General features: G+C 41.8%; 1 protein-coding gene across 5 annotated transcripts in view; it reads right to left on the reverse strand.

The window, feature by feature from the left end:
- Positions 1-322: 322 nt before the first annotated feature.
- The window catches only part of LOC139237251 (protein FAM53A-like), a 109,106-nt gene continuing 85,269 nt past the window's right edge, over positions 323-24,159 (reverse strand). For all 5 annotated transcript variants that reach the window (XM_070866901.1, XM_070866900.1, XM_070866903.1 and 2 more), the window contains exon 5: positions 323-1,344. In XM_070866901.1, coding sequence (XP_070723002.1) covers positions 1,003-1,344 — 342 coding nt within the window. In that variant the 3' untranslated portion in view covers positions 323-1,002. The remainder of the gene's footprint in view (positions 1,345-24,159) is intronic.

Below are 24,159 nucleotides of genomic sequence, written 5' to 3' on the forward strand. Positions count from 1 at the left end.
AACAAAGCTAATTTGTTCATCCCTAAGTTTGTAAGTCTCCCTTTTACACCTCCAGCAACAAATAAATAATCTAGACATTGCTCAGAACACTGGGTTCGAAAGAAACAAATGATTACTAAACTGATTTGCTACAACAGATATTATTTTGGAAGAACATTGAGACCAATAGGTTTCTTCCAAAAGATTGGCCTCCAGATCCCTCTGCCTGTAATGGACACTTTCTGCACATCCTGGAATTCTTCTTTTACTGTATAGAATGTGGATTTCTAAATAGCAATGCAGAAAAATCCAGGAAATAAAGAAGGCACACTACAAGAGAAAATGCAAAGCAAAAATCCATTTTATTTCATTTAAAGACTATAAGTCTTCCTTCTAGTATTGCTGAGGGTTTTGACTCCTGGGAAATTGATCACAACAGGCAATCACAGTCTCTTTCCGAAGCTCAAGTGCTTTATTACATTCTTGTGACCATAGTACGAGATGTCCATTGTGTCTATTTGGCCATTTCGGGTTTATCAAAGCTATTACTTTTCTCTTTAAAAAGTAAAACGTCAATTTTTTTTGTTGAAACAGACTTTTTTCCCCACAAAAAGCAGCACTATACCCGCACTGACACCACTGTAGTTAAACTTGTGTAGTTTAATGTAGAATGCCCGTTAAAAAAAAAAATCCACATCCTTGTAGAGGCCAGCTTTTCTCGCCATGTCAAAAGCTGCAAAATATCCTCAAAGGAGATGGATTTATAGAAAATCTCTTCCTCCAAAAGGTTTCTCAACCTTTTAAAAACTGGCAACCTTGTGCCTCCAAGATAAAGTTGCTGAACCCTCTACCTTCTTCTGTGCACACATGACGTGGACTACTGATGCTTTGCACAAAAAAAACCTTCAAGCAGCCCAGAATAACCAATAGAATTTTTTTTTAATGGACATGAGTTTTGCAAAGGTAATCCTCTACCACAACAGAAAGTATAAAAACAACCAGTCTAGAACATCGTTGCAGCATTTAGTTGTTTTCTATTTGTTCTAGATCCAAATCGCCACAGTCCAGAGGAAATATTCCTTCTTCAGTGCTTTCACAATCGCTTGTATCCTCCTCACTTTCACTCACAGTGACCTCTTTCCCATAATTCCTTGGGTGGCAGCCATCGCGGCTCCCGGGGACATGATACCTCGCAGAGTCGCGCTCTTTGACGGGACTGGAGCCGGGAGTGATGATGTTCATTAAAAGGTCATTTGAGTCACATGGTGAGGACACAATAGTCTTTATATGGTGATCATCTTCGTCGTCATCATCGTCGTCTTCTTCGTAGTCAAGAGAGCAAAGGCTTTTGGAGTTCTTTAACGTCTGAAATAATAAGACAACAGCTTGGGTTAATAAAAAAAATACTTAAGATTCTCTGAATCATTCCACTTACAAATACACATTTCTCACAATAGAACTGTTTTTTTTTTATAAAGAAAATTATTACAACTAGAGTTCCCTTCTAGTAGCTCTTGCGCAACCTTCATGAGAAAGAAAGGAAAGAAAGCGGATAGAAGAGGGAAAGGGAAAAAGAAAAATTGAAAGGGAATGAAGCATTGAATGGGAAGCGAGACATGAGGGAGAAAGGAATAGAAGGATATGGTGATAGGGCTAGATACGGTGGGTGGGGGCTCTTGTGGAGTATGCACCTGTTGGTCCAAATGGCCTATTCCTGTGCTGTAAAATTCTATTTAAAGAGAAGAATTTGCATATATAGAACCATTTTCCAAAGCTTAAATTATGTGCTCAAGTTGCTGGAACAGCACTTGAACCCATTACCTTCTGACTCAGGCAAGAGTGCTATCTTGTCTGACACCCAATAGCCTTAGACTATACATGGAAGCAATGGATAACTAATAACCCTTTTAAGTAGAGAAACTGATGAGCTTTTTCACTCCTACACTGCCACAAACATGTTTATTCCACTTTTGAGAGAAAGTGTAGGAGAATACCAAAATTATTGAAATTGATCCCCTGCCCCCCGAACAAGGAGTCTTCATTTGGAAAATGGAAGAGCCCCTTCAATTGCCCCACTGCAGTAAAATAACTTGCATTTACAAAGCACCTGTAATGGAGAAAAACATTGCATTCAGAGTTGCCATGAAAAAATGGATGCCAAACCAAAGGATGAGATGTTAGGAGAGGTAACCAAACGCTTGGTCAAAGAGGTGGGTTTAAGGAGGACCTTAAAAAGGAGAGGGAGGTGAAGAGGTGTAGGGAGGAAATTCCTGCTTGGGGTCTAGTTCGCTACAAGAACTGCCAATGCTTTGGCAAAGGAAGGTGGGATTCAGAGGCCAGAAACAGGAACAGAAAGTTTGTGTTGGGGGGGGGGGGGGGCGGGGGGGGAAAGTGGGGTTTGCAGCACTGAATGAGCTTAGAGATAGGAAAAGGCAATCCTTGGAGCAAATTAAACACAAGGATAAGAATTTTAAATGAGGCACTAGGGAACCAAAAGTCATTGTAGGTGAGCAAATACAGGGCGAGTAGGACTTGGTGTGGGGCAAGATTCAAACAGCAGAGTTTTAGATGAGCTGATGTTTATGGAGGGTGGCCAGCCAGGACAGCATTGCAATAGCAGAGTCTAGAGGTGACAAAAGCCTGGATAATGGTTTCAGCAGCAGATGGACTGATAGATTGGAGGCAGGAGTCGATGGTTTTGATGATAGAAAGGATATGGGGTTGGAAACTCAGCTTGGTGTCAAATGGGACGCTACGGTTGTGAACAATCTGGTTCTGCCTGTAATGGGCTAAGGGAGGGGATATGGGGGGGGAAGAAAGAGAGTCAGTAACAAGGGTACGGAGTTTGTGCTGGGGCTGAAGATGGCAGCTTTGCTCTTTCCAATGTTTAGCTGGAAGAAATTATCTCACATCCAAGACTGGATGTCAGACAGTTTTCATGCTCTTGCCCATCTCTAATCTCTCGCTTCCCCCACAGAAGAATGCAATTCAAACACTTAAAACAAGCTTTTGCATTAAAATAGAGCTGTTAGTACCAATGAAATCATGGCTTCTCATCTGTTAGTACAAAGTTGATATTGCAGGCAAGGACCCTCAATCGTGGATCCTGGTTGCAGAATCACCATTATACTCCATCAACACAATTGCACAAAACTTGCATGCAATTCCATTTTGTGGAGAAGTCTCAAATTTACAATTCTCATCCTGGTTTTCAAATCCCTTCATGGCCTCGCCCCTCCCCATCTCTGTAACCTCCTCCAGCCCTACAACCCTCTGGGCTTGTATTCACTGGAGTTCAGAAGAATGAGAGGGGACCTCATAGAAACGTTTAAAATTCTGACGGGTTTAGACAGGTTAGATGCAGAAAGAATGTTCCCAATGTTGGGGAAGTCCAGAACCAGGGGTCACAGTCTGAGGATAAGGGGTAAGCCATTTAGGACCGAGATGAGGAGAAACTTCTTCACCCAGAGAGTGGTGAACCTGTGGAATTCTCTACCACAGAAAGTAGTTGAGGCCAATTCACTAAATATATTCAAAAGGGAGTTAGATGAAGTCCTTACTACTCGGGGGATCAAGGGTTATGGCGAGAAAGCAGGAAGGGGGTACTGAAGTTTCATGTTCAGCCATGAACTCATTGAATGGCGGTGCAGGCTAGAAGGGCTGAATGGCCTGCTCCTGCACCTATTTTCTATGTTTCTATGTTTCTAAAACTCTTCCTTCTTCCAATTTTGACCCCCTTCTGCATCATTGATTTTCACTGCCTCTCCATTAGCATCCTTGCCTTCAGCTGTCTGGGCCCCAAGCTCTGGAATTCCCTCCCTATACATCTTCGCCTCTGTACATACATAAGAAATAGGAGGAGGAGGAGGAGTAGGCCATTTGGCCCCTCGAGCCTGGTCTGGCATTTAATAAGATCATAGCTGATCTGATCATGGACTCAGTTCCATTTCCCTGCCCGCTCCCCATAACACTTTATCGCTCAAAAATCTGTCTATCTCCAGCCTCCACAGCTCTCTGGGCAGAGAATTCCATAGATGTACAGCCCTTTGAGAAGAAAAAATTCCTCCTTATCTCAGTTTTAAATGGGCGGCCCTTTATTCTGAGACTATGCCCCCTAGTTTTAATTCCCCCTCTGAGTGGAAATATCCTCTCTGCATCCACCTTGTCGAGCCCCCTCATTATCTTATATGTTTCGATAAGATCACCTCACATTCTTCTGAACTCCAATGAGCCCAACCTACTCAGCTCCCTCATCTCTGGAATCAACCTAGTGAACCTTCTCTGAACAGCCTCCAATGCAAAACTTTAGGTGTGGCCTCACCAATATCCTGTACAGTTGTAGCAGGACTTCTCTGCATTTATACTCCATCCCCCTTGCAATAAAGGACAGCATTCCATTTGCCTTCCTGATTACTTACTGTACCTGCATACTAACTTTTTGTGCACAAGGACCCTCATGTCCCTCTGTACTGCAGCACTTTGGCAGAAAAAATAGAAAAGCAAATTATAATTTAAATGGAGAAAAATTGCAAAGTGGATAACCTCACATTTTCCCACATTATACTCCATCTGCCAAATTTTTGTCCACTCACTTAGCCTGTCTATATCCCTTTGCAGATTTCTTGTGTCCTCCTCACAATTTGCTTTCCCACCCATCTTTGTATCAGCAGCAAACTTGGCTGCATTACACTCTACCCCTTCATCCAAGTCATTAATATAGATTGTAAATAGTTGAGGCCCCATCACCGATCCCTGTGGCACCCCACTAATTAATGTTTGCCAACCGGAAAATGACCCATTTATCCTGACTCTGTTTTCTGTTAGTTAGCCAATCCGCTATCCATGCTAATATAGTAGCATGCTAAGTATCTCTCTCTCCTTTAAGACCCTCCTGAAAACCTACCTCTTTCCTGTCCTAAAATTTCCTTATGTGGCTCGGTGTCAAATTTAGTCTGCTAATGCTCCTGTGAAGCGCCATGGGATGTTTTACTACATTAAAGGCGCTATATAGATGCAAGTTGTTGTCTGATGAAATAAAAGCAGCAAAGACCCTGGCCGCAGGCTTAAAGGATCCCGTGTGAAAGGAAAAAAGTTTCACGAGAATCACAATGGTATTAAACCTCTTAATGATGCCCCAGCACCTCCACACATACAATTTATGAAGCAGATCTCAGACAGCTCTTTGTTCATTATCAAATTTACTACAAGGCCTCCATCTCACAAATCAACCAATTTTTTTTTTTTTTTAAAGTGTTAAGAAAACAATTAGAAAATGTAAAAACATCTAATTGTAAGAAAGGTTTTAGTTAACAAGGATGGAGATATCTTATTCACACTATGCCTTTTTCTTTGACACCATCTTTGAGAAGCACACAAAAAAATACACGGTACAAAAATAATTTGATCAACGTTCCTCCAGAAAGACAACGCACCATGAACAATGTACACAATATCTGTCTGCCCAGGAATTTACAACAGTGATGGGAATAAAAATGCATTTAAATTGCACAGCCTTCATTTTAGTCAGACGAGCAAATCTAATTAGTATCAGATTTTGACATTATAGGGGGCTTGGTGCATCAGGCAGGGAGTGACAAACCAAGAACCACACATCATTTCACACAAACACCAATGAGATAATACTTTCACAATAGATTCATGGAAATCAAGCCACTGCATCTAGTTGAAACAGAAAACGCTGCGTTTTAAGTCAGTTAAGACCAGAGATTGGCATAGACTGAAGGTGTTCAGGCTTCTCATAAGTACTGCGGTTATAAATATTTTTAACCACCTTTTTTGGATTCTGACAGTAAGTTTGAAACTGATCAAGTGCAGAGATATGGAAAATGAAATGACTCAAATCATATTTTAAGATCCCCAATGCTTATCACACTATTGAAAAACAAGTTGGAGCTATTTCTTATCTCCCATCAGCACAGCTGCTGTGAATGCAAATAGTCCTGCAGTATTCCAGCAGTAAATTGCAGAGAGATTCCTGCTTCAGTTATTTACATTCCAGTGGGGCATTACCTCAAGCACACTGGTCTGCATCTGCAAACCAGGGAGAGAACACTGGGAAAATAAAGAGGCCCAACTTCTACAGTTGGCTCTTAGTGACAATAGTTTAAATATAGAAGGCAATTAGCCACCTTTACATGAAAAAAAAGACGCCTCTGCATCTTAGAAATACATTTTAGTTGTGAATTTCCCTGGTCGCACTTGCTCCGATCTGGGCTACTTTTGTGGTTAAAACAGAATCCACAACAATGGAATATATAAAGCAGCTCACTTCCTTTTCATGAACTAACCTACAAATGGAGTAATGATAAATGTATATGAAGCAAAAGTTAGGCCAAGGAGTACAGTGTGCAGTGTTAAACACCCATTTATAGAAAGGGCATTAAAGCCAGTGAAGATTCATTGGGATGCAAAACATTAAGAGACTTGAGATAGTGATTATTTCCACTGAAGCAGAGGATGTGGAGGAGATTTCACAAAAGTGTTTTTAATTATGAAGGGTTTTAAGAGGCTGAGCAGAAGAGGCTATTTCCTCTGGTTGGGAAATCAGCGACAGAGGATCAGCAATTTGAAATTGTCACTAAGGGACTGAGAACAGAGTTGGGAGATTTAAAAAAAAAGTTGTTGCAACATGAAATTCTGTATCACATGGAGCAGTTCAGGCAAAGACCATTGCATATTTTAAGAAAACACAGTGGCGAAACTTTAGAAACAGCAAGATTAGGAGCTGGGGGTTCGGAGAGCAGGACAGTGGGGTTAGTTTGAGACTTCTCTAGCAAGAGCAGGCACAAGATGGGCTAAATGGTCTCCTTCTGTGCTGTAAAGTTCTATAGTTCTAACTCAATGAGGTAGAATTTCTCAAGGTACTTCAAGCCCCAACATTGTACACTAGGCATAACGCACCGTAGCTAAGCAATGCCACTTTCAAGACAAACAATAGCCAATGAGCAGAAGGTGAAACCTGTCAATCAATAAACTGGTGCCATTTTAAACTAAACAGTAATCTAGAGCAGGGTGGAAAACAGATCAGTTTCCTCCTGGCGGAATTCTGCAACTTAGTAAATGTTTAACGGATAAGAACATTAAAGGGGCGAAATTCGAGAACGTCCTGTTTGTGGGCTGTAATCTTAGCGAGGTGAGATGTCATGCGCCCAGTGCAGAAGTCCCACCCCGCGACCGAAATTGGGGCCACCGCCTCAGACAGGAAGTGGAGTCCAATGTCGGGTGCTCCACTTCCTGTCGGGGCTGCTACCCAGGCGAAGGTCAGAGCACTATGAAGTCGCGTTCCAAGGGCCCTCCTCTTCCATTAAAGAGGAGGGCATGCGTTGAGCTCTGCAGGGTTTTCAGGGGCTTACACTCGGCCACCGGGGATGCGAGGTGCCCTGGTCGCAGCCTGGCACTGAAACGGAGTGCCGGGCTGCACGATCGTGGCACGGACCACACAAGATTCGACAAGTAAGCTGCAGGGTATTGAAGGGCAGCACAAAATGGCGCCACGCACCTCACCTTTAAATTTCAGCCGGCAAGCGGAGTGCGGCCCAGTTCGTGGCCCGCGAGGCTGCTGCTATCATCCACTGGGCGTTGCCCAATTTCTGCTGCGGGGTGAAAACGGGCTGCCACGCACGGCGATGACATTACTGGTTTCGTGCCTCCGCTAACTCCCGCGCGTTAAATTGCACTCATCTGTCCAAACTGCATCCTTTGGACAGTTACTTTACAATTCACCAGTTACCATCTATCTGACACCTGTAAAAGTGCACAGCCAGCAGAGAGCTGTAAGAACATCTCACCGCAAGTGAGCCTGATCAGAAATCTTAACTGCCGGACAGGAAATAAAAAGCTCATTGCAGCTTACTGTCAGCTAAGATCCATGCACAACTCAGCCTGCACAAATTTAATATATCATCTTTAAGTCTATGTTTCTAATGATATCTCAAAATGTGGAGATAAGAACTGCCTCTCCAGAACCCCAAGACCACAGGTGGGATAACAAAATACAGTGCAACTGTAAGTTAGCAATAGATAAGGTTAGACACATCATTTTTTTTTTTAAAGTTAGTCAGAGGGAGATAGAAGAATATGTGGGCAAATTGCTGCGAAGTGCAAAAACTATAAAGCAGTCATTGTGGTGGATTTCAACTACCCGAATATGAACTGGGAAAAAGGTAGTGTGAATAGTACAGAGGCTGCGGAATTCCTAAAATGCATTCAGAACTTCTTTAGCCAGTATTTAACAAGCCCAACAAAGGGGGGGGGGGGGGGGGGGGTGGTTCTGGAGTTGGTTTTGGGGAAGAAGTGGGGCAGGTGGGAGGGGTATCAGTGGGAGAGCATTTTGGTGCTCGTGATCATAATTCAGTAAGAGTTAGGGAAGTTATGGAAAAGGACAAAAGGTGACCAGGAATAAAAGTTCTCAATTGGGGTAAAGCCAATTTTGCTGAGCTGAGATGGGATTTGGCCACAGTGGACTGGAAACGGCTACTTGATGGTAAATCAGTGTCAGAGCAGAGGGAGGTATTTCAAGGAGGAGATCCTGAGGGTACAGAGCAAGTATGTTCCCTTAAAACAAGAGTGGTGCTAACAAATCTAGAGCCCCCTGGAAGTCAAGGGACATATGGGGCAAGATTAAAAAGGGAAGCTTATGACACTGCAGTAACTCTAGAGGAGTATAAGAAGTGTAGGGGTGCAATTAAAAAATATCAGGAAAGCAAAGAGAGAGCATGAAAGAATGTTGGCAAATAAAATCAGGGAAAACCCAAAGATGTTTTATAAATACATTAAGAGGAAGAGGATAATTAGAGAAAGAGTGGGACCTATTAGAGACTATAAAGGAAGTGTGTGTGTGGAGGTGGAAGACGTGGGTAGGATTCTTAATGAATACTTTGCGTCCATTTTCACAAAAGAGAGGAGCGATGCAGACTTAACAATGAGAGAGGAGTGTGAAATATTAGACGAGATAAACATAGTGAGAGGAGGTATTAAGGGGCTTAGTAGCTTTGAAAGTGGATAAATCCACAGGCCCAGATGAAATGTATCCCAGGCTGTTGAGAAGCAAAAGAGGAAATAGCAGCAGCTTTGACCATCATTTTCCAATCCTCTCTGGCTACAGGTGCGGTGCCAGAGGACTGGAGGACTGCTAATGTTTGGTAAAATATCTTTGTTTAAAAAGGGAGAAAGGGATAGACAGAGTAATTACAGGCCAGTCAACCTAACCTCAGTGGTGGGAAAATTATTGGAAAAATCCTAAGGGTCAGGATAAATCTTCATTTGGAAACACATGGATTAATCAAGGACAGTCAGCATGGATTTGTCAAGGGAAGGTTGCGTTCGACTAACTTGACTGAATTTTTCGCGGAGGTAACCCAGAGGGTCGATGAGGGCAGTGTGTATTACGTTGTGTATATGGATTTTAGCAAAGCTTTTGATAGGGTCCCACATGGCAGACTGGTCATGAAAGTAATAGCCCATGGGATCCAGGGCAAAGTGACAAGTTGGATATAAAATTGGCGGGGAGGCAGGAAGCAAAGGGTAATGTTTGATGGGTGTTTTTGTGACTGGAGGGTTGTATCCAGTGGGGTTCTGCAGGGCTCGGTGCTGGGTCCCTTGCTTTTTGTGGTATATATCAATGACTTGGACTTGAATGTTGGGGATATGATTAAGAAGTTTGCAGGTGACAATAAAATAGACTGTGTGGTTGATAATGAAGAAGAAAGCTGCAGACTGCAGGAAGATATCAATGTGCGGCTCAGGTGGGCAGAACAGCGGCAAATGAAATTCAATCCAGCTAAGTGTGAGGTAAGGCATTTGGGGAGGTCTAAAAAGGCAAGGGAATACACATTAAATGGTACGACACTGAAACGTGTAGATGAACAAAGGGATCTTGAAATGCAGGTCCACAGATCCATGAAGATAGCAGGCCAGGTAGATAAAGTGGTTAAGGCGGCATATGGAATACTTGCCTTTATAAGTCAATGGAATACAAGAGCAAGGAGATTATGCTTGAACTGTATAAAGCACTGGCTAGGTCACAGCTGGAGTGCTGTGTGCAGTTCTGGTCACCACATTACAGGAAAGATGTGATTGCATTGGAAAGGGTTGAGGAGATTTACAAGAATGTTGCGTGGACTGGAAAATTTTGGCTATGAGGAAAGATTGGAGATGCTGGGTCTGTTTTCTTTGGAATAAAGGAGGCTAAGGGGTGAACTGATTGTGGTGCATAAAATTATGAGGGGCCTGGACAGAGTAGATAGGAAGGACCCGTTTCCCTTGGCAGAAGGGTCAACAACCAGGGGGCATAGAGTTAAAGTAATTGGAGGGAGGTTAAGAGATGAGGGGAAATTTCTTCACCCAGAGGGTTGTGGGGGTCTGGAACTCACTGTCTGAAAGGGTGGTAGAGGCAGGAACCCTCACCACATTTAAAAGATACTTGGATGTGCACTTAAAGTGCAGCTAACCTACAGGGCTACGGACAGAGAGCTGGAAAGCGGGATTAGGCTGGATAGCTCTTGGTCGGCCGGCACGGACACGATGGGCCGAAATGGCTCCTTCCGTGTTGTAAGTTTCTATGATTCTATGATTTGTTATAAATCAATGGTGGTCCATTATCCTTGCCCAAAAACAGTTTTTCTAACCAGAGTTTAATTAATGTATCTTCAGGTGCCTTAATTGGTCAACTGAATTAATTATAAATAATGGAACTTCTCTTTTCTCAGACTTGGCCGTCATAATAACATTCTTCCATTTGACCCAGAGTAGGACTTGGCCCTGTCCTTGCCAACTAGTGACTCACACAAGCAGTCGAATGGTCAGCCATCTCAAGGAGGACTCATCACTTGCTGTTTCACTAATTATGCACTCGGACACCGATTAATGTTATCTACACAAGCAGCGGAGAAGGATCATGGACCTGAAACATTAACTGTGTTTCTCTCTCCACAGATGCTGCCTAACCTGCTGAGTATTTTCAGCATTTTCTGTTTTTATTATTAGTGATATGTACACATTCTTTTTACTCATGGATTTACAAAAAAGAAAAAGCTGCGCTTATAAAATACGATAATCTCAGCAACCTCTGTAAAAACAAACACTTGGCAGATAAACAATGGTACTCTGGCACAGATACAATGTGGTGCTGTTGCCGAACCTAAAACGTATTTCTATCTTTTATAGTGTCTTTGCAAAAGCTACATTTAAAAACTTGCGCACAACAATTAATCAAAATACTGTCTGCCTTTTTCCTAACCCACCCAATGTTTATATTTAGAACTGTGGAACTCCTTTTGGGATGGTAGGTTCTTCAATCCCAATCCACCAATTTTTTTTAAACATTAAACAGCAAGATGGAGCTCCAGGGATAATCATAAGTTAGTTATCGCAGAATTCCTTGTGCATAGGCAATTAAAATGAAGGCCGATGCATTGTGCACTGTTGTGGCCTCACACACAGTGCAACAATCGCTTAAGAAAGTCACGGGCTCCAGCCGTTATCCAAAATCTGGATGCTTTGTGCCTCTGCAAACTTACATATAAAATAGCAGCACCAAAGATAAAATAGGTGGCATAGGACTGGAATGCATTAATAATTTGAATGAAAGGAGAAAGACTCCATGTGCGATTGCTATTAGAATGGAAATGACAACTGTAACTGTTCAACCTGGTGGTTAGATTGTGGGGGGGAGCGAGAGCGAGAACGAGCCACCAGGATAGAAAAATTCCGGATGGATTGAACCAAGTGTAAAACATTTGTTACAGGATGCAATTTTTTATTTAAAAAATACTCAAAATTTGTTTGACACCATTTCCTTTTCCCCACGGCCTTGATTTGGCCATCCTTTAGACAACCTACTGCCAAAGACTAACGGGAAACTACGAATACAGGTGGTTACTTCATTAAAGCCCGCTTCAGGCCTAATTTCACAGTGATCCCCATGGTGATCCGAAGGAAGCAAAACGCCAGATGCTCTCAGTGCCTGCCACCTGAGTAGCGCTCTTTCATTGCACCAAATGCCTCTAGCCTCTATTCAGAACTAAGTACCCCAGCCTGTTATCTGCTGTCACAGGACAAAGCACTGGTTTGTTTGCAGCTCAGTCTTGACGGTTGATTATCATCTCCTGGGCCCAGCCTACTGCTATCAGTTTTCCTTCTTCTCAAGTCTGTTGGAATTTGAACTTTAAATGGATGCTCTTCTCAGGCACAATAGATAAAAAGGCCCGTTGATTGTTCATGCATTGCTCACAAAGAAAGGGCCAAGATCCATCTTCAGCTTAGCCTGGCTAGAACTCATCCATGAGCTCCCATTCTAAAGCAAGGCTTTTGCCTGTAGCCACAGCATTCACTTCCATTCATAAAAAAAATCCTGAGGTTTAACCGTATGTTTTCTCTGAATGAAGTGGCTTTATTTTGGCACACAGCCAAGTTTCAAACCCAAGCATGCAGGCATATAGATGTTTGCTGAGGGACGCTCCATTCCTGTTGCCGTATCTCTCTCAGGCATACAGTAAATATTAGTATCTTTGATCTCTCACAATTGCTAGCATACTTTTAACTGGAATGGAAAACAGATTTATTTTCTTGCCAAGCTGATCCCTTCACCCGAGGATGCGTCACCTCAAACAGGATTTTAAAATTCGAAGTTAACCATGCTAATGTCGCTCCCCCCTTCAACATTGTAAAATGTAATCCTTTCAGATTAAAATTTACTGTTAAGAGTGCAGAACTAACAGAATTGTGGTTCATACAGAAACATATGATAATTTAGGCTGCAAATGTTGTGAAAGCCATATTTCTAGGAAAATAGGAATGGATGTAATGGGAAAATCTGGATTTTCAATTGCTGTTTATGCGGTAGCAATATTCAAAAGTCAAATATTCAACTGAGACCCCACAAACTATCAGCAGTGTTTGATGGTGTAATTTACTGCTGTTGCATTAATGAGATACTGAATAAAGTAGAGTTTCAAGTTCTGAAAAAATATATATATTTCTGTTATGGTTGCAAATGCATCTTCAAAAAATGAAGTTGATCTGAGTAAAAGGCACCAAATTTGGTCAATTGTTCTCCCCTCCCATCTATTATCAGTCCTGTAATATATTTGCTTCATGGGTTCTGCTCAAGAATGCATAGCAACACATTGTTAATAAATTAACTTGTCCTTAATAACAAAGGTTCATCTACTAGGCTCACAACTGCATGCCTCGTCCTGGATGACCTAGACCCAACTGACTGCAGTTTTATTGAGTCTTGTGAACATAATGTGACTGGCTAAGCCACTCACAATGCAACAGCTCTACAAACCTGTGAGCATACTCACATTTGCATACATTACAACTTCTTCCTCCAGAAAAAAATGCAATATCCCAAACATTCTCAGTTGAAAATAATAATATAATAATCTTGTTTGCTTAGGTCTCAAATTTTAATTTTAAACCTTCCTTATTTCAAATTTATATCACAACAGGGAACATTTTTGAAGAGGAGGATTGATTTTGGATTCTCATTTTGTTGTTGACAAACAAATCAAATAGCTTGAATGACAGTGCTATTGCGGCTGAGAATGAACCAAAAATGTATGCTTCTGCTATTTGTAATGGTGAAGGCACCGTGTAACATAGAAGCTGATCAGTGCTAGATCTTAACCACTGGCCAGCAAGTTTGCTGACCTTTGGATAATGTTTTAAAACCTGAATATGCTCAGTTTAAAAATGCAATTGCAACTATTTTGTTGGCTCAGTCCTTGATCAGAAAGTTGCCATGTTCAAGTCGCACACTAGATTCTGAGTACATCAACAAGGCCAACAGCCCAGTGTAGTACTGAGGGAGTCCTATATTGTCACAGGTGCTATACTTCAGTTAAGCTGTACCGTATACCTGTTCAGGTGGATGGTGGCACTCAAAAAGCAGGAAATTCTCCCGATATCCTAGCTAAGGTTCCACTCCCCAACCAATACCAGAAAAAAGGTTAACCATTAATTTTATTGCCATGTGTAGGATATTGCTGAAACAGAATGGCTGCTGCATTTGTCCACATAAGATTCTGTACTCCACAATTCACCATTCTAAACGTGAAGATATTTTGACCATGTGATAAGGTGCTATGTAAATTCAAGAATGTAATTTTACTTTAGTAGCTTGAAAACAGAAAGTAATACTAACGTCGTATAGTGGTTTCATTTAATCGGGTAAACATCTTATTCATGATGTGGTCCTCACAATCCAAACCGAATATCTATAACCAGGCCGGCCCAGATTTTGTAACAATGCATTGTTCTGCTTCCAACAAGGCATTGTGTTACTTGCCCGATATACACTAAAGTCAGTTTGAAGTCCAGAGACAACGTAGGCAAACATTTGTAACTGTATACAGAATGACAAGGGATTGATGACCACAAATTGTGTTTTTGGTGGTGTTGGCTAGGACATCAGGGGATATCCCAGATCCCATTCAATTAGTGCCACCCTAAAATGCACCGTAACAAGACAAGAGTTTAAGATTAATGCCTAAGTCAGAGGCAGTGCAACACTCCCTCACTACTGTACCGTTGTTAGCTTGAATTATGTGCTCAAGTGATGCTCTGACTGAGAATGGAGTTTGATTCCAACTGAGCCAACCCAATACTTGGCACTGTTGAGACCCAAAGTTATATTTTCTGGCTTAAGGTGTTCGCCTGCTGCCAAACCACCCAGTGTTGAATGTTCAACACCAACTCCTTTGTACAACTGTCTTTGGGTTTTGTACGATAAAAGCGACAGGATTGATATTAAACTCCGAGATGAGGAGAAACTTCTTCACCCAGAGAGTGGTGAACCTGTGGAATTCTCTACCACAGAAAGTAGTTGAGGCCAATTCACTAAATATATTCAAAAGGGAGTTAGATGAAGTCCTTACTACTCGGGGGATCAAGGGTTATGGCGAGAAAGCAGGAAGGGGGTACTGAAGTTTCATGTTCAGCCATGAACTCATTGAATGGCGGTGCAGGCTAGAAGGGCTGAATGGCCTGCTCCTGCACCTATTTTCTATGTTTCTATGTTTCTATCCCCAGAAGCTTTCTGTATGAAGCTGGGATTCTGCTTTTGCACTCAGTTGATTTCCTGGGTAGACGGACATTATTCCAGTAGAGCTTTCTTTTCTATGTGCTTTCAATTGCTTCACTGGACTAGTTGAAGAGAACTTTTCTACTGGTAGGCCCTTCCTGGCAACAACTGAATCAACACACATCAACCTTTCATTATATTCTTCTCAAATTATTTCAGCCACCGTAAATTAGATCTATCACTATCCAAATCAATGACTGCTTTTTTTTTTAAAAAGGTGGACAATGAAAAATCCGAGATCTGCAGAAAGGTAACACTAGTGCAGAAATGCTCATTAACCGCAATAAGCCAGCTGAAAACAATCATTCCTGGCAGCTTTATCCAGGAGCGGCTTGCCAAGTTTCAAGCTCATTAAACCTAATGATATTTTGTAACAAGTTCACTCTGTTAGACCAAACTAAATTACAGAGAGGGAAATGAAAAGTGGAAACAGCTGCTGCCAGACCTTCTTTCCCCCCCCTCAGCAGACAACACCGACGACTGGATCTGCAGCTGCCACACGAGGGTTGGGCACTGAGGGCCTTCAAATTAACTCTTCTCGCTCTTCCATTCGTTAGTGTGACACACACGACACCTGAGGGGCCTCTGCACACAGCAAAACTGCTCGGGGTAAACAAGCAATGGATTTCATATTCTAATGGAGAGTGGAGCCAAAAACCCGGTCCGTATTAAAGTTGAAACAGTCCCTGGGATTCAAAATGCAGATGTACACCATGCCTTATCGCCAAGGCAGTCTTTGTTTCAATAAGATGCTGGTTCTAAAGAGGCCATATCAATTCACACACTCATTTAAAAGCAAAAAAAAAACATTTAAAGCTAGGGAGTACGTCCTGTATGAGAGTCAATACTGTATGTTGTTTCTCGATCAACAAAAGTGTCACAAGTGCAAAATTAGTAACTTCAATACATCAAGCCCACAGTGCAGTTGTGGTGGGCGTAGTATGCTTAATATAGTTTATTAACACAGATGCATAAGCATTGTCCCAATAACACCCTTCTATTAGTGTAGGACATCAGCATTAACTGTTTACATATGTACAGATGATCACACGTGAGCTGTGCTGCATCATTCAAGTTACTCTATCTGCACTTTGACCACAGCTTTTATCATCACATAGCCGAGTGCACTCTCATTGTGCAGGAAGTATTGCTACCGTAAGTGTCAAGAACACAAAAGAGCATGTGTATTGGATGCAGTAAGTTTCTACATAAAAAGCCTAAAGTTGATTGTATATAAAGGCAATGACATTGAAATAGTTACATGACTGGTGCAGTAAACTACTGTACGAATGCTCCTGACTACTCATTCCATTTTGCGTCTCCATGAATTACAAAGTATTTACAGCACAGAAACGGGCTACAAGTTAGTTTAACTGTTAAATTATATAACCTGCATATGTTTTGTAAGAAGGGAAGTGAAATGGAGGCGTACCCCATACTCTTCCCATCTCTAGGAAAATGATGAATGGGAGGGAGTCCATCAAGGATTGCCTGATCAGTGGGGAGGGGGGTTAGGTGCAGTGAAAGTGATGCTCAATTTGTGGGGGGGGGGGGGGGGGGGAAGGGTTTAAATGGTAAAAGGTCTAAACAGTTTGGTGAGGGTGTCGGGGGAGTGAGAAGGGATCTCACTTGTTCATTACAGAGGGATCCCAAAGGTGGAAAAGCTACTCAGTGGAAGAGGGTTGGAGAGGACATGTGCGCAGGAGATGGTACCGTGGAGGTGGAAATGCTGCACAGATGGGAAGGGGTGCCGAGTCCGGGGAGGGGCGCAGAGATGATGAATAACTGGGAAAGCTGGTGCTCCATTGGTGGGGGATTGGATCAGCATGAAGATGTTATTGGAGAATATGGTCAATGCAGGACACAGCCAAAATAGGGGAAAACCAGGCCGCCACGTGAGGGAGCAAATGTTGTGTTTGACCATGGCCATGTGGAAGGAGCGATTGACTTGAGTTCTGAGAATATACCAATGAAGGTACTATCAAATAATGAAATTGAATGTAGTATCTTCAAGTTTGCAGATGACACTCAGCTATGTGGCGGTGTGAACTGTGAGGTGGATGCTAGGAGGCTGCAGGTGGACTTGGACAGGTTCGGTGAATGGGCAAATGCATGGCAGATACAGTATAATGTGGATAAATTTGAGGTTATCCACTTTGGTGGCAAAAACAGGAAGGCAGATTATTTGAATGGTGACAGATTAGGAAAAGGGGAGGTGCAACAAGACCTGGGTGTCATGGTACATCAGTCATTGAAAGTTGGCATGCACGTACAGCAGGCGATGAAGGCGGCAAATGGCATGGTGGCCTTCATAGCGAGAGGATTTGAGTACAGGAGCAGGGCAGTCTTACTGCAGCTGTACAGGGCCTTGGTGAGGCCACACCTTGAATTTTGTATACAGTTTTGGCCTCCTAATCTGAGGAAATACATTCTTGCTATTGAGGGAGTGCAGCGAAGGTTCACCAGACTGATTCCCAGGATGGCAGGACAGACATATGAAGAAAGACTGATCGACAAGGCTTATATTCACTGGAATTTAGAAGAATGAGAGGGGATCTCATAGAAACATAAAATTCTGACATGGTTGGACAGCTTAGATGCAGGGAGAATGTTCCCGATGTTGGGGAAGTCCAGAACCAGGGGTCACAGTCTAAGGATAAGGGGCAAGCCAGTTAGGACCGAGATAAGGAGAAACTTCTTCACTCAGAATTGTGAACCTGTGGAATTCTCTACCACAGAAAGTTGTTGAGGTCAGTTTGTTAGATATATTCAAAAGAGAGTTAGATGTGGCCTTTAGAGCTAAAGGGATCAAGGGCTATGGAGAGAAAGCAGGAATGGGGTACTGAAGTTGCATGATCAGCCATGATCATATTGAATGGTAGTGCAGGCTTGAAGGGCCGAATGACCTACTCCTGCACCTATTTTCTATGTTTCCATGTTTATCAGCCGGCCATGATTATGCACGAGATCCTACAGCAGCGAGTGGAGCATTCCCTTTGCAGACCACCTATAATATTTCCTATTCTGGGTACTAATCTACAAGTAAACAAAAAGGATAAAAAATTCCTGCACTGTGAAATGTCTCTTTCATCCAAGGTGATCTCGCCACACCCCAGAATAAACAAATGCATATTATTCAACCCTAATCAGTTTCATTTCACACATGACATAGCTACAGTTCACACAAAAGCTTTTTCTTGCAACTGCCTTGCTGAACGGAATGCCTTAGTCAAAATAGTAAAATATTAAAATAATGATTGGATCTCATCCACATTAATGTTTGTGGTCAGCTATTTTGATTACATCTGCATTTGCCTACTTATAGTTACTGGTAACTGCATGTCAGCAACCACTGAAAACTGCAAACTATATTCATCACAGCAATTCAGATAGACAGCTTCACTTGGGACTCTGTGAACAAAGACGAATACTTTTCCGTACAGATTCCATTCTCCCAGTCCTACAACATCTCCATCTACCGTACTCTCTTGCATTGGAAAGCACATCGAAAGTTAATAGAACATCTACAGATGCAGAGACTGCTTTCCCTGTTCCAGTAAGTTAACGGAATGCAATACCCTCAATGGGTTTAGCTCTGAACCCTTTATAACAGGAGATATCAAACACATCACCTGCACTTGGGAAATGTACACAACGGTAGGTAGAACCTAAAAGCAGATGGGGGCAGGAATGGAGTTAATCGGCCAATTACACGGATTCTCCACCAGTACAAAATGGTTATCGCTTTGCACTAATGTTCAAAACATAATATAATTTAAACTAAACCAGCCTCAATCAGGTTTAGGTCAGAGACCATCCACAGGACCATCTATTGAAAGAGGGATATACTTGCTTTAAAAAAAAATTAAGGCCAAAACACAGAGATCACCAATAGGTAGAAAAGAATGAGAGAGAAAATCAAGTTGTGATTAGACGACATCAAGCTTGAATTTTTAAAATCTGAGGACTGTAGGAGGAAGGGAAGATGGAGGGTACTAAAGATAATTGTGGCACCAACAATGCATTTTGGTCGATGAAAGTGTGATGAGTTTGGATTTCAAGAGTGAAAAAATCAAACTTCTTAAAACTCAACATTTAGTAAAATGTTGTTGTCAAGGTTGTTCTGAACTGCAACTGTATTCATGTGTATATACATAGTGCCCTGTTTACTGTCTCAGTTTGAGCAGGGTGTTGAGCCAGAACATTCTGGTGCTGGCTTGCATTACCCGTCTCAAACCAGTACCAGCAGAATAAACTGCAGCATTAAAAAGGTTAGGCAACAGTGCACATGCTTATTAAGATCCAGCTTTAGAATCGAGCCACCAGGTCAGGTTTACTACACCTCAGTCTCTCCAGATATGATCTGTCACGCAAGGATGATCACACCATCATATTTTGATACACGATATCCTGTGCTGGAAGAATTTTTAAGTGTCTAGGGAAAGGGAAAGGGAAAGGGAAAGAGACAGAAACTGAAACCACCCCACACAGAACCCACACATCTAAAGGATTCAGCAAATTCACAAGATAAAGGGCACACAATTGGTCAAAAGGAGCAGATTCCAAAGTCTTGAATTTTTTTGCACAAATTGAGGACAATACTTTTGTAGTAGTATTAAATAGACAACCGATTTTTTGGCTTTTTCCAAACTGTAAAAAAAAGATGTCAACCTTTGGTTATTCTTAAATACTTTCCAATGTTAAACAGATGTAAAGCTGGTTTTATTTACAAGGACCAGAGGGGAGGAAGTTGATAGTTCAGCTGAGGCAACTGTTGTTTAATACGGTTTCTCCTTCCCAGTTCCTGAATACACATCTACAGGCTGCTGAGTCTTTTTATAGACCTTTCTGAAATACTAGGACACGCTTTTACTCAGTGTACTTCATAAATCACTCTGCCTGGATTCTGCAGACTTCCAAGAGTGTCTTCGTAGTATTTTAAAAAGGCAGATGACTAATGGCTGAACTTGTTCCATAAACCATTTTTGTTTGCAGTGCTTTCAGAATGAATATCCCTTCGTCCAGTGCTCAGTCCATTGAGCATTTCACCCACCCAAGTGTTGCTGGCTGTTTGAATAGAACTGTCCATTTGATTATGGGGCAAGCAAACATTGATCAAATTAATAAAAAACTATGGGGTACTTGTGAATTGCAGCATTTTCATTGCAGAAATGACCTGCAAAATACTATAGGAATCATTTATAATCTAGCTCGTGAGGCTCACCTATTTCCCTCTGGGAATTATCACAAACATTTACTAAAGGCAGATAGCAAGCATTTTCAGCTCCCATTTTATTTTTTAACAGAATGCTTTAAGGTAGTTTAAAAAAACATTTACAAAACAGTAATCTATCCATTGACATTATTTACAATGTTCAGTTTAGCTTTGATTAGGACCATCTAATTGGCCCTCTTCAGAGGCCTCTGGCTGCGTCACTCTTCTTGGCCTCCCCACTCTAGTTTGAGCAGTTTGTCATCAGTTTCGAGAATGCAAGGCATAGGCCTGCCTTTGTTTTCTGCCCCATTCCCAGCTGCCTCTCTCCCAAGCCCAGCCCTCCGCTTCGCCCATTACTCTCAGTAACCACTCCAGTGTCTGGCCTCCCACTCCATTAGCTCGCTGGGCCCATTCCCAGTGCTCCGAGCCATGGAACAATGAACCGCGGGCTGTGCGAACCCGCTAGAAATGCCGCTGGAGATCCATTGGTATTTATCTTTGTTTGCTTTTAAATGTAAAACATTAGAATTCCATGGCCAGTGTTAGAGCGGTATCAATTCCCCTTTATTGGACTTTGAAACTCTATACGGTAGTCTCCAAGTGGTTTTGTATTCATTTGGCCTGTGGGGGAAGCATAGCCAGACTGGTAAAGAAACATCAGCACTGGTATGGGAAATGCCCTCACCCAAAACAAAGCTTCACATTCGCAAAAACTGTCAAAGAAACCAGTTTCTTTACAGTTTCAATAAAGACCTTTAGTTTTGCTTAGCAAAGGTTTTGCTGAGCCAACATCCAGCTGAACTTTGAAACCACAATGCAGTGAAATGCAAGATCCTGAAACACAAGCTGCAGGACTGCAAAGCGAAAGCCCTGGGTAAAAGGACAGCTGTACAATTTGAATCCAAACCAAGAGGTACAAATAATAAAACTTTCCACTTTGGCCAAGTGGTTCCATACTGCACCCCACTCCTGGCCCTGTGCCATGAAGTCAAGAGTTAAGACAATATGAACACAATGCAATTTTAAAACTGCAAAGATGCCCATTAAGACGGATGACAATTTGATTGATCATATCACCCTCTGAAATCCAAAAGAGCCATCAAAATAGCATACATGATAAACTTCAACACCACGCGGATTGGCAGTTTTGGAAATACCTTAGTTTTGGCTTTTCAGACATTAAATCATGATTGCGAGCACAGGAATACAGTAAATGGCACCAAATTATTAATTGTGGACAATTATGGCAGAACATTTTGGGGAGCCTGTTTGAGAGATTCAGCTCAGTTAAGGACAGGTTATCTGTTTGTGTGTGTGCAAGATTACATTTCCTCAAAGCTGGTTTTGCTATGCATAAAAGCGAGTCAATTAGGAAGTAGTGTCAATTCCTAATATGGATACTTCGACACATGGAATTCTTTGCCTATTGACTCAAGACCTTCTGACTATACATTTAGTACATGGCAAGTCTACAAAAAATATCTTGTTAAACTATTTTCTTAAATCGACATATTTCCTACCCACTCTGGTATTACTACAGTGAAACAATCGCTAATATAAGGTTTGTGCTGACAATACTGTTTTTTTTTCTTACTTCTTTTACCCGGATTACTCCTCTACTGAGTGGGTCAATCTGCTGCAGTAGATAAGCTACCAGAGAGGCAGTCACCTTAATTGCTATGACCCAAGCAAGATTGGACTGCAATTTTCAACATGCTACAGGAGGGTGAAACACAGCAGTCAACTGAATGCAGACACCACTCAATACCCACACAGTCAATTTCAAACAGGGTTTACTTAAAAAAACATGCAACCAAACTGGAAGATTCTCCTCCTCCCCTCCCCCGCCAGCAAAGGAGTGCTGAAACCAACTCAGGACCTCACTATTTTCCCAGACAAAATCTTCAAAATGATAGGAGGTCCAAAGCGGAGACTCTTCTGATCGGTCTTGCATTCCATAATGCATTTGCACACCGTGCCAGGGAAGAAGGCAGGACTAAGAGGTGGACTGGAGTCTTTTACAGCAAGCATATATTACAATTATAAAAAAAAACTAATTTTCAATATTCAGACTCTTGTCTTTTAAAAGGATCACTGCCCAACATCAGCAGGGCTTCAGATTTACAATCAGACAAACTTGGGATTGATCATATATTGCTCCAGATTAACCAGCTTATGAAACAAATTGATGAGGTTGCTGGGCAGGGGGTGGGGGGAAAGAGAATCCTGGTTGGAAAATACAAAAAAGGTAAACATTCCAATGATAAGTTTAGTTTAAGTTGGGCTAAAGTTAATGCATATAGGCCCTTTAAAGCCAGAGTTAAAGATTCTGCATTGTAGGAATTTTCCAGACAAGACTTTGAGACTCATGTACAACAGCTGAAAATCTGTACCACAAGCATGGGAAAAATATGCTAAATGTCATTCCCAGAATGAGCTCTGGGTTCAGACTGGTTTCAGTCACTTGTTGTTTAAATGTGGTTTATAGCTCCGCAGAGCAGAAAAATACCCTGGCAGGTTAGCGACATGTATTGCCTTTTATAAAGGCAATGCGGGATCAAAGCTCGCCTTTTATTTCTGAAGCCACTGGAGGCTTGTAATCTTTTGGAAACTTTGCTACATTCATTTTCTAAACTCCCTAGAGTAGCATAATTTTCCTAAACTGGATTTGTTTTCCCAGGGTCTATTATTCTCAGAGTTCTCCACAGTTCATGTACAATGCAAATCTGTGCATAAACCAAACTAATAATACAGGGAATATTTTTATTAATTATGCCCCCACCCAAATAAGAGTTGTGCAGGATTGCCTTTTGTGTTTCGGAGTTCTATAAATAGTCGGGATCCACTTATTTTATATATTCTGAAACAAAGCCACAAGTCTACCAGTAAAATCACATTTCATTTAAAAAAAATACAACTAACGCAGCACAGCAACTTTATATGGTGTTTTGACTGAAACTGAAGTGGCCAACTTTAAGTCCCATTGACAACCAGTACTTGCTTGGATAGGCAAACCATCAGTTATTGGCCAGGCTGCCAGCAGAAACACACTGTAGATGAGCACCTCATCTCACCATTAAAAGTCCAACTCCCATACCCCTTTCACCTTGCATGGTTGTAGCTAACTACAGGAGTTAGATGAGGAAAGACAAGAGGGGGCATGGACTAGTTGGGTCAAATGGCCCGTTTCTGTGCTATATATCCTATGTAAAAATGTAAATAATCCAATGACAGGATCAAACCCTCAAGGTCATTTTTCAAGGTACATAGTAAAATACCTGTTGCAGCAGCCACCAGAGGTGTTTGGAACAGGGGCACAATCAGGCATGTCGAGTTCTCAAAGCTCACAGCCAGAGTTGGTCACAAACTATTTTCAAATAACCGCACACGCATAATTGTTTTACAGACATTTTCAACATTGAAAAATTTCTCGGAGGCAACTTTTGCAAACTCTGTTGCTGCAATACAAGTAGGGCAAATTCAGTTATAGAACCATTTTCACTGCAGCAATACTGCTGAGAGAGAAATTGAAGGGAAGGAGAGAAAAAAAAAGATTTTTCAGACAAACAAACAGCAATGTTCACAACAGGGTACAATTGCACACGTGCTACTTTGTCATACGTGGGTTAGTGGAGTAGGTAAATTGCTACCACAATTTGATTCTATTCTGCAGCTTTGTTCCCCTACTAACATTTTCATAGATATCACACTCTATTAAAGGTTGTTAGATGGCACAATTCAGAACTTTTATATTATTTTTAAAAAGCTGTTAAAAAGGATACATTCCGGAGAGTGAAAGCCACATTACCACAATAGAAAACAACTCGCAGTCAGAAACTTGGAAAGACATTGTTCACCA

This window comes from Pristiophorus japonicus, chromosome 2, assembly GCF_044704955.1.
Source record: "Pristiophorus japonicus isolate sPriJap1 chromosome 2, sPriJap1.hap1, whole genome shotgun sequence".
Classification (NCBI taxonomy): Eukaryota; Metazoa; Chordata; class Chondrichthyes; family Pristiophoridae; genus Pristiophorus; species Pristiophorus japonicus.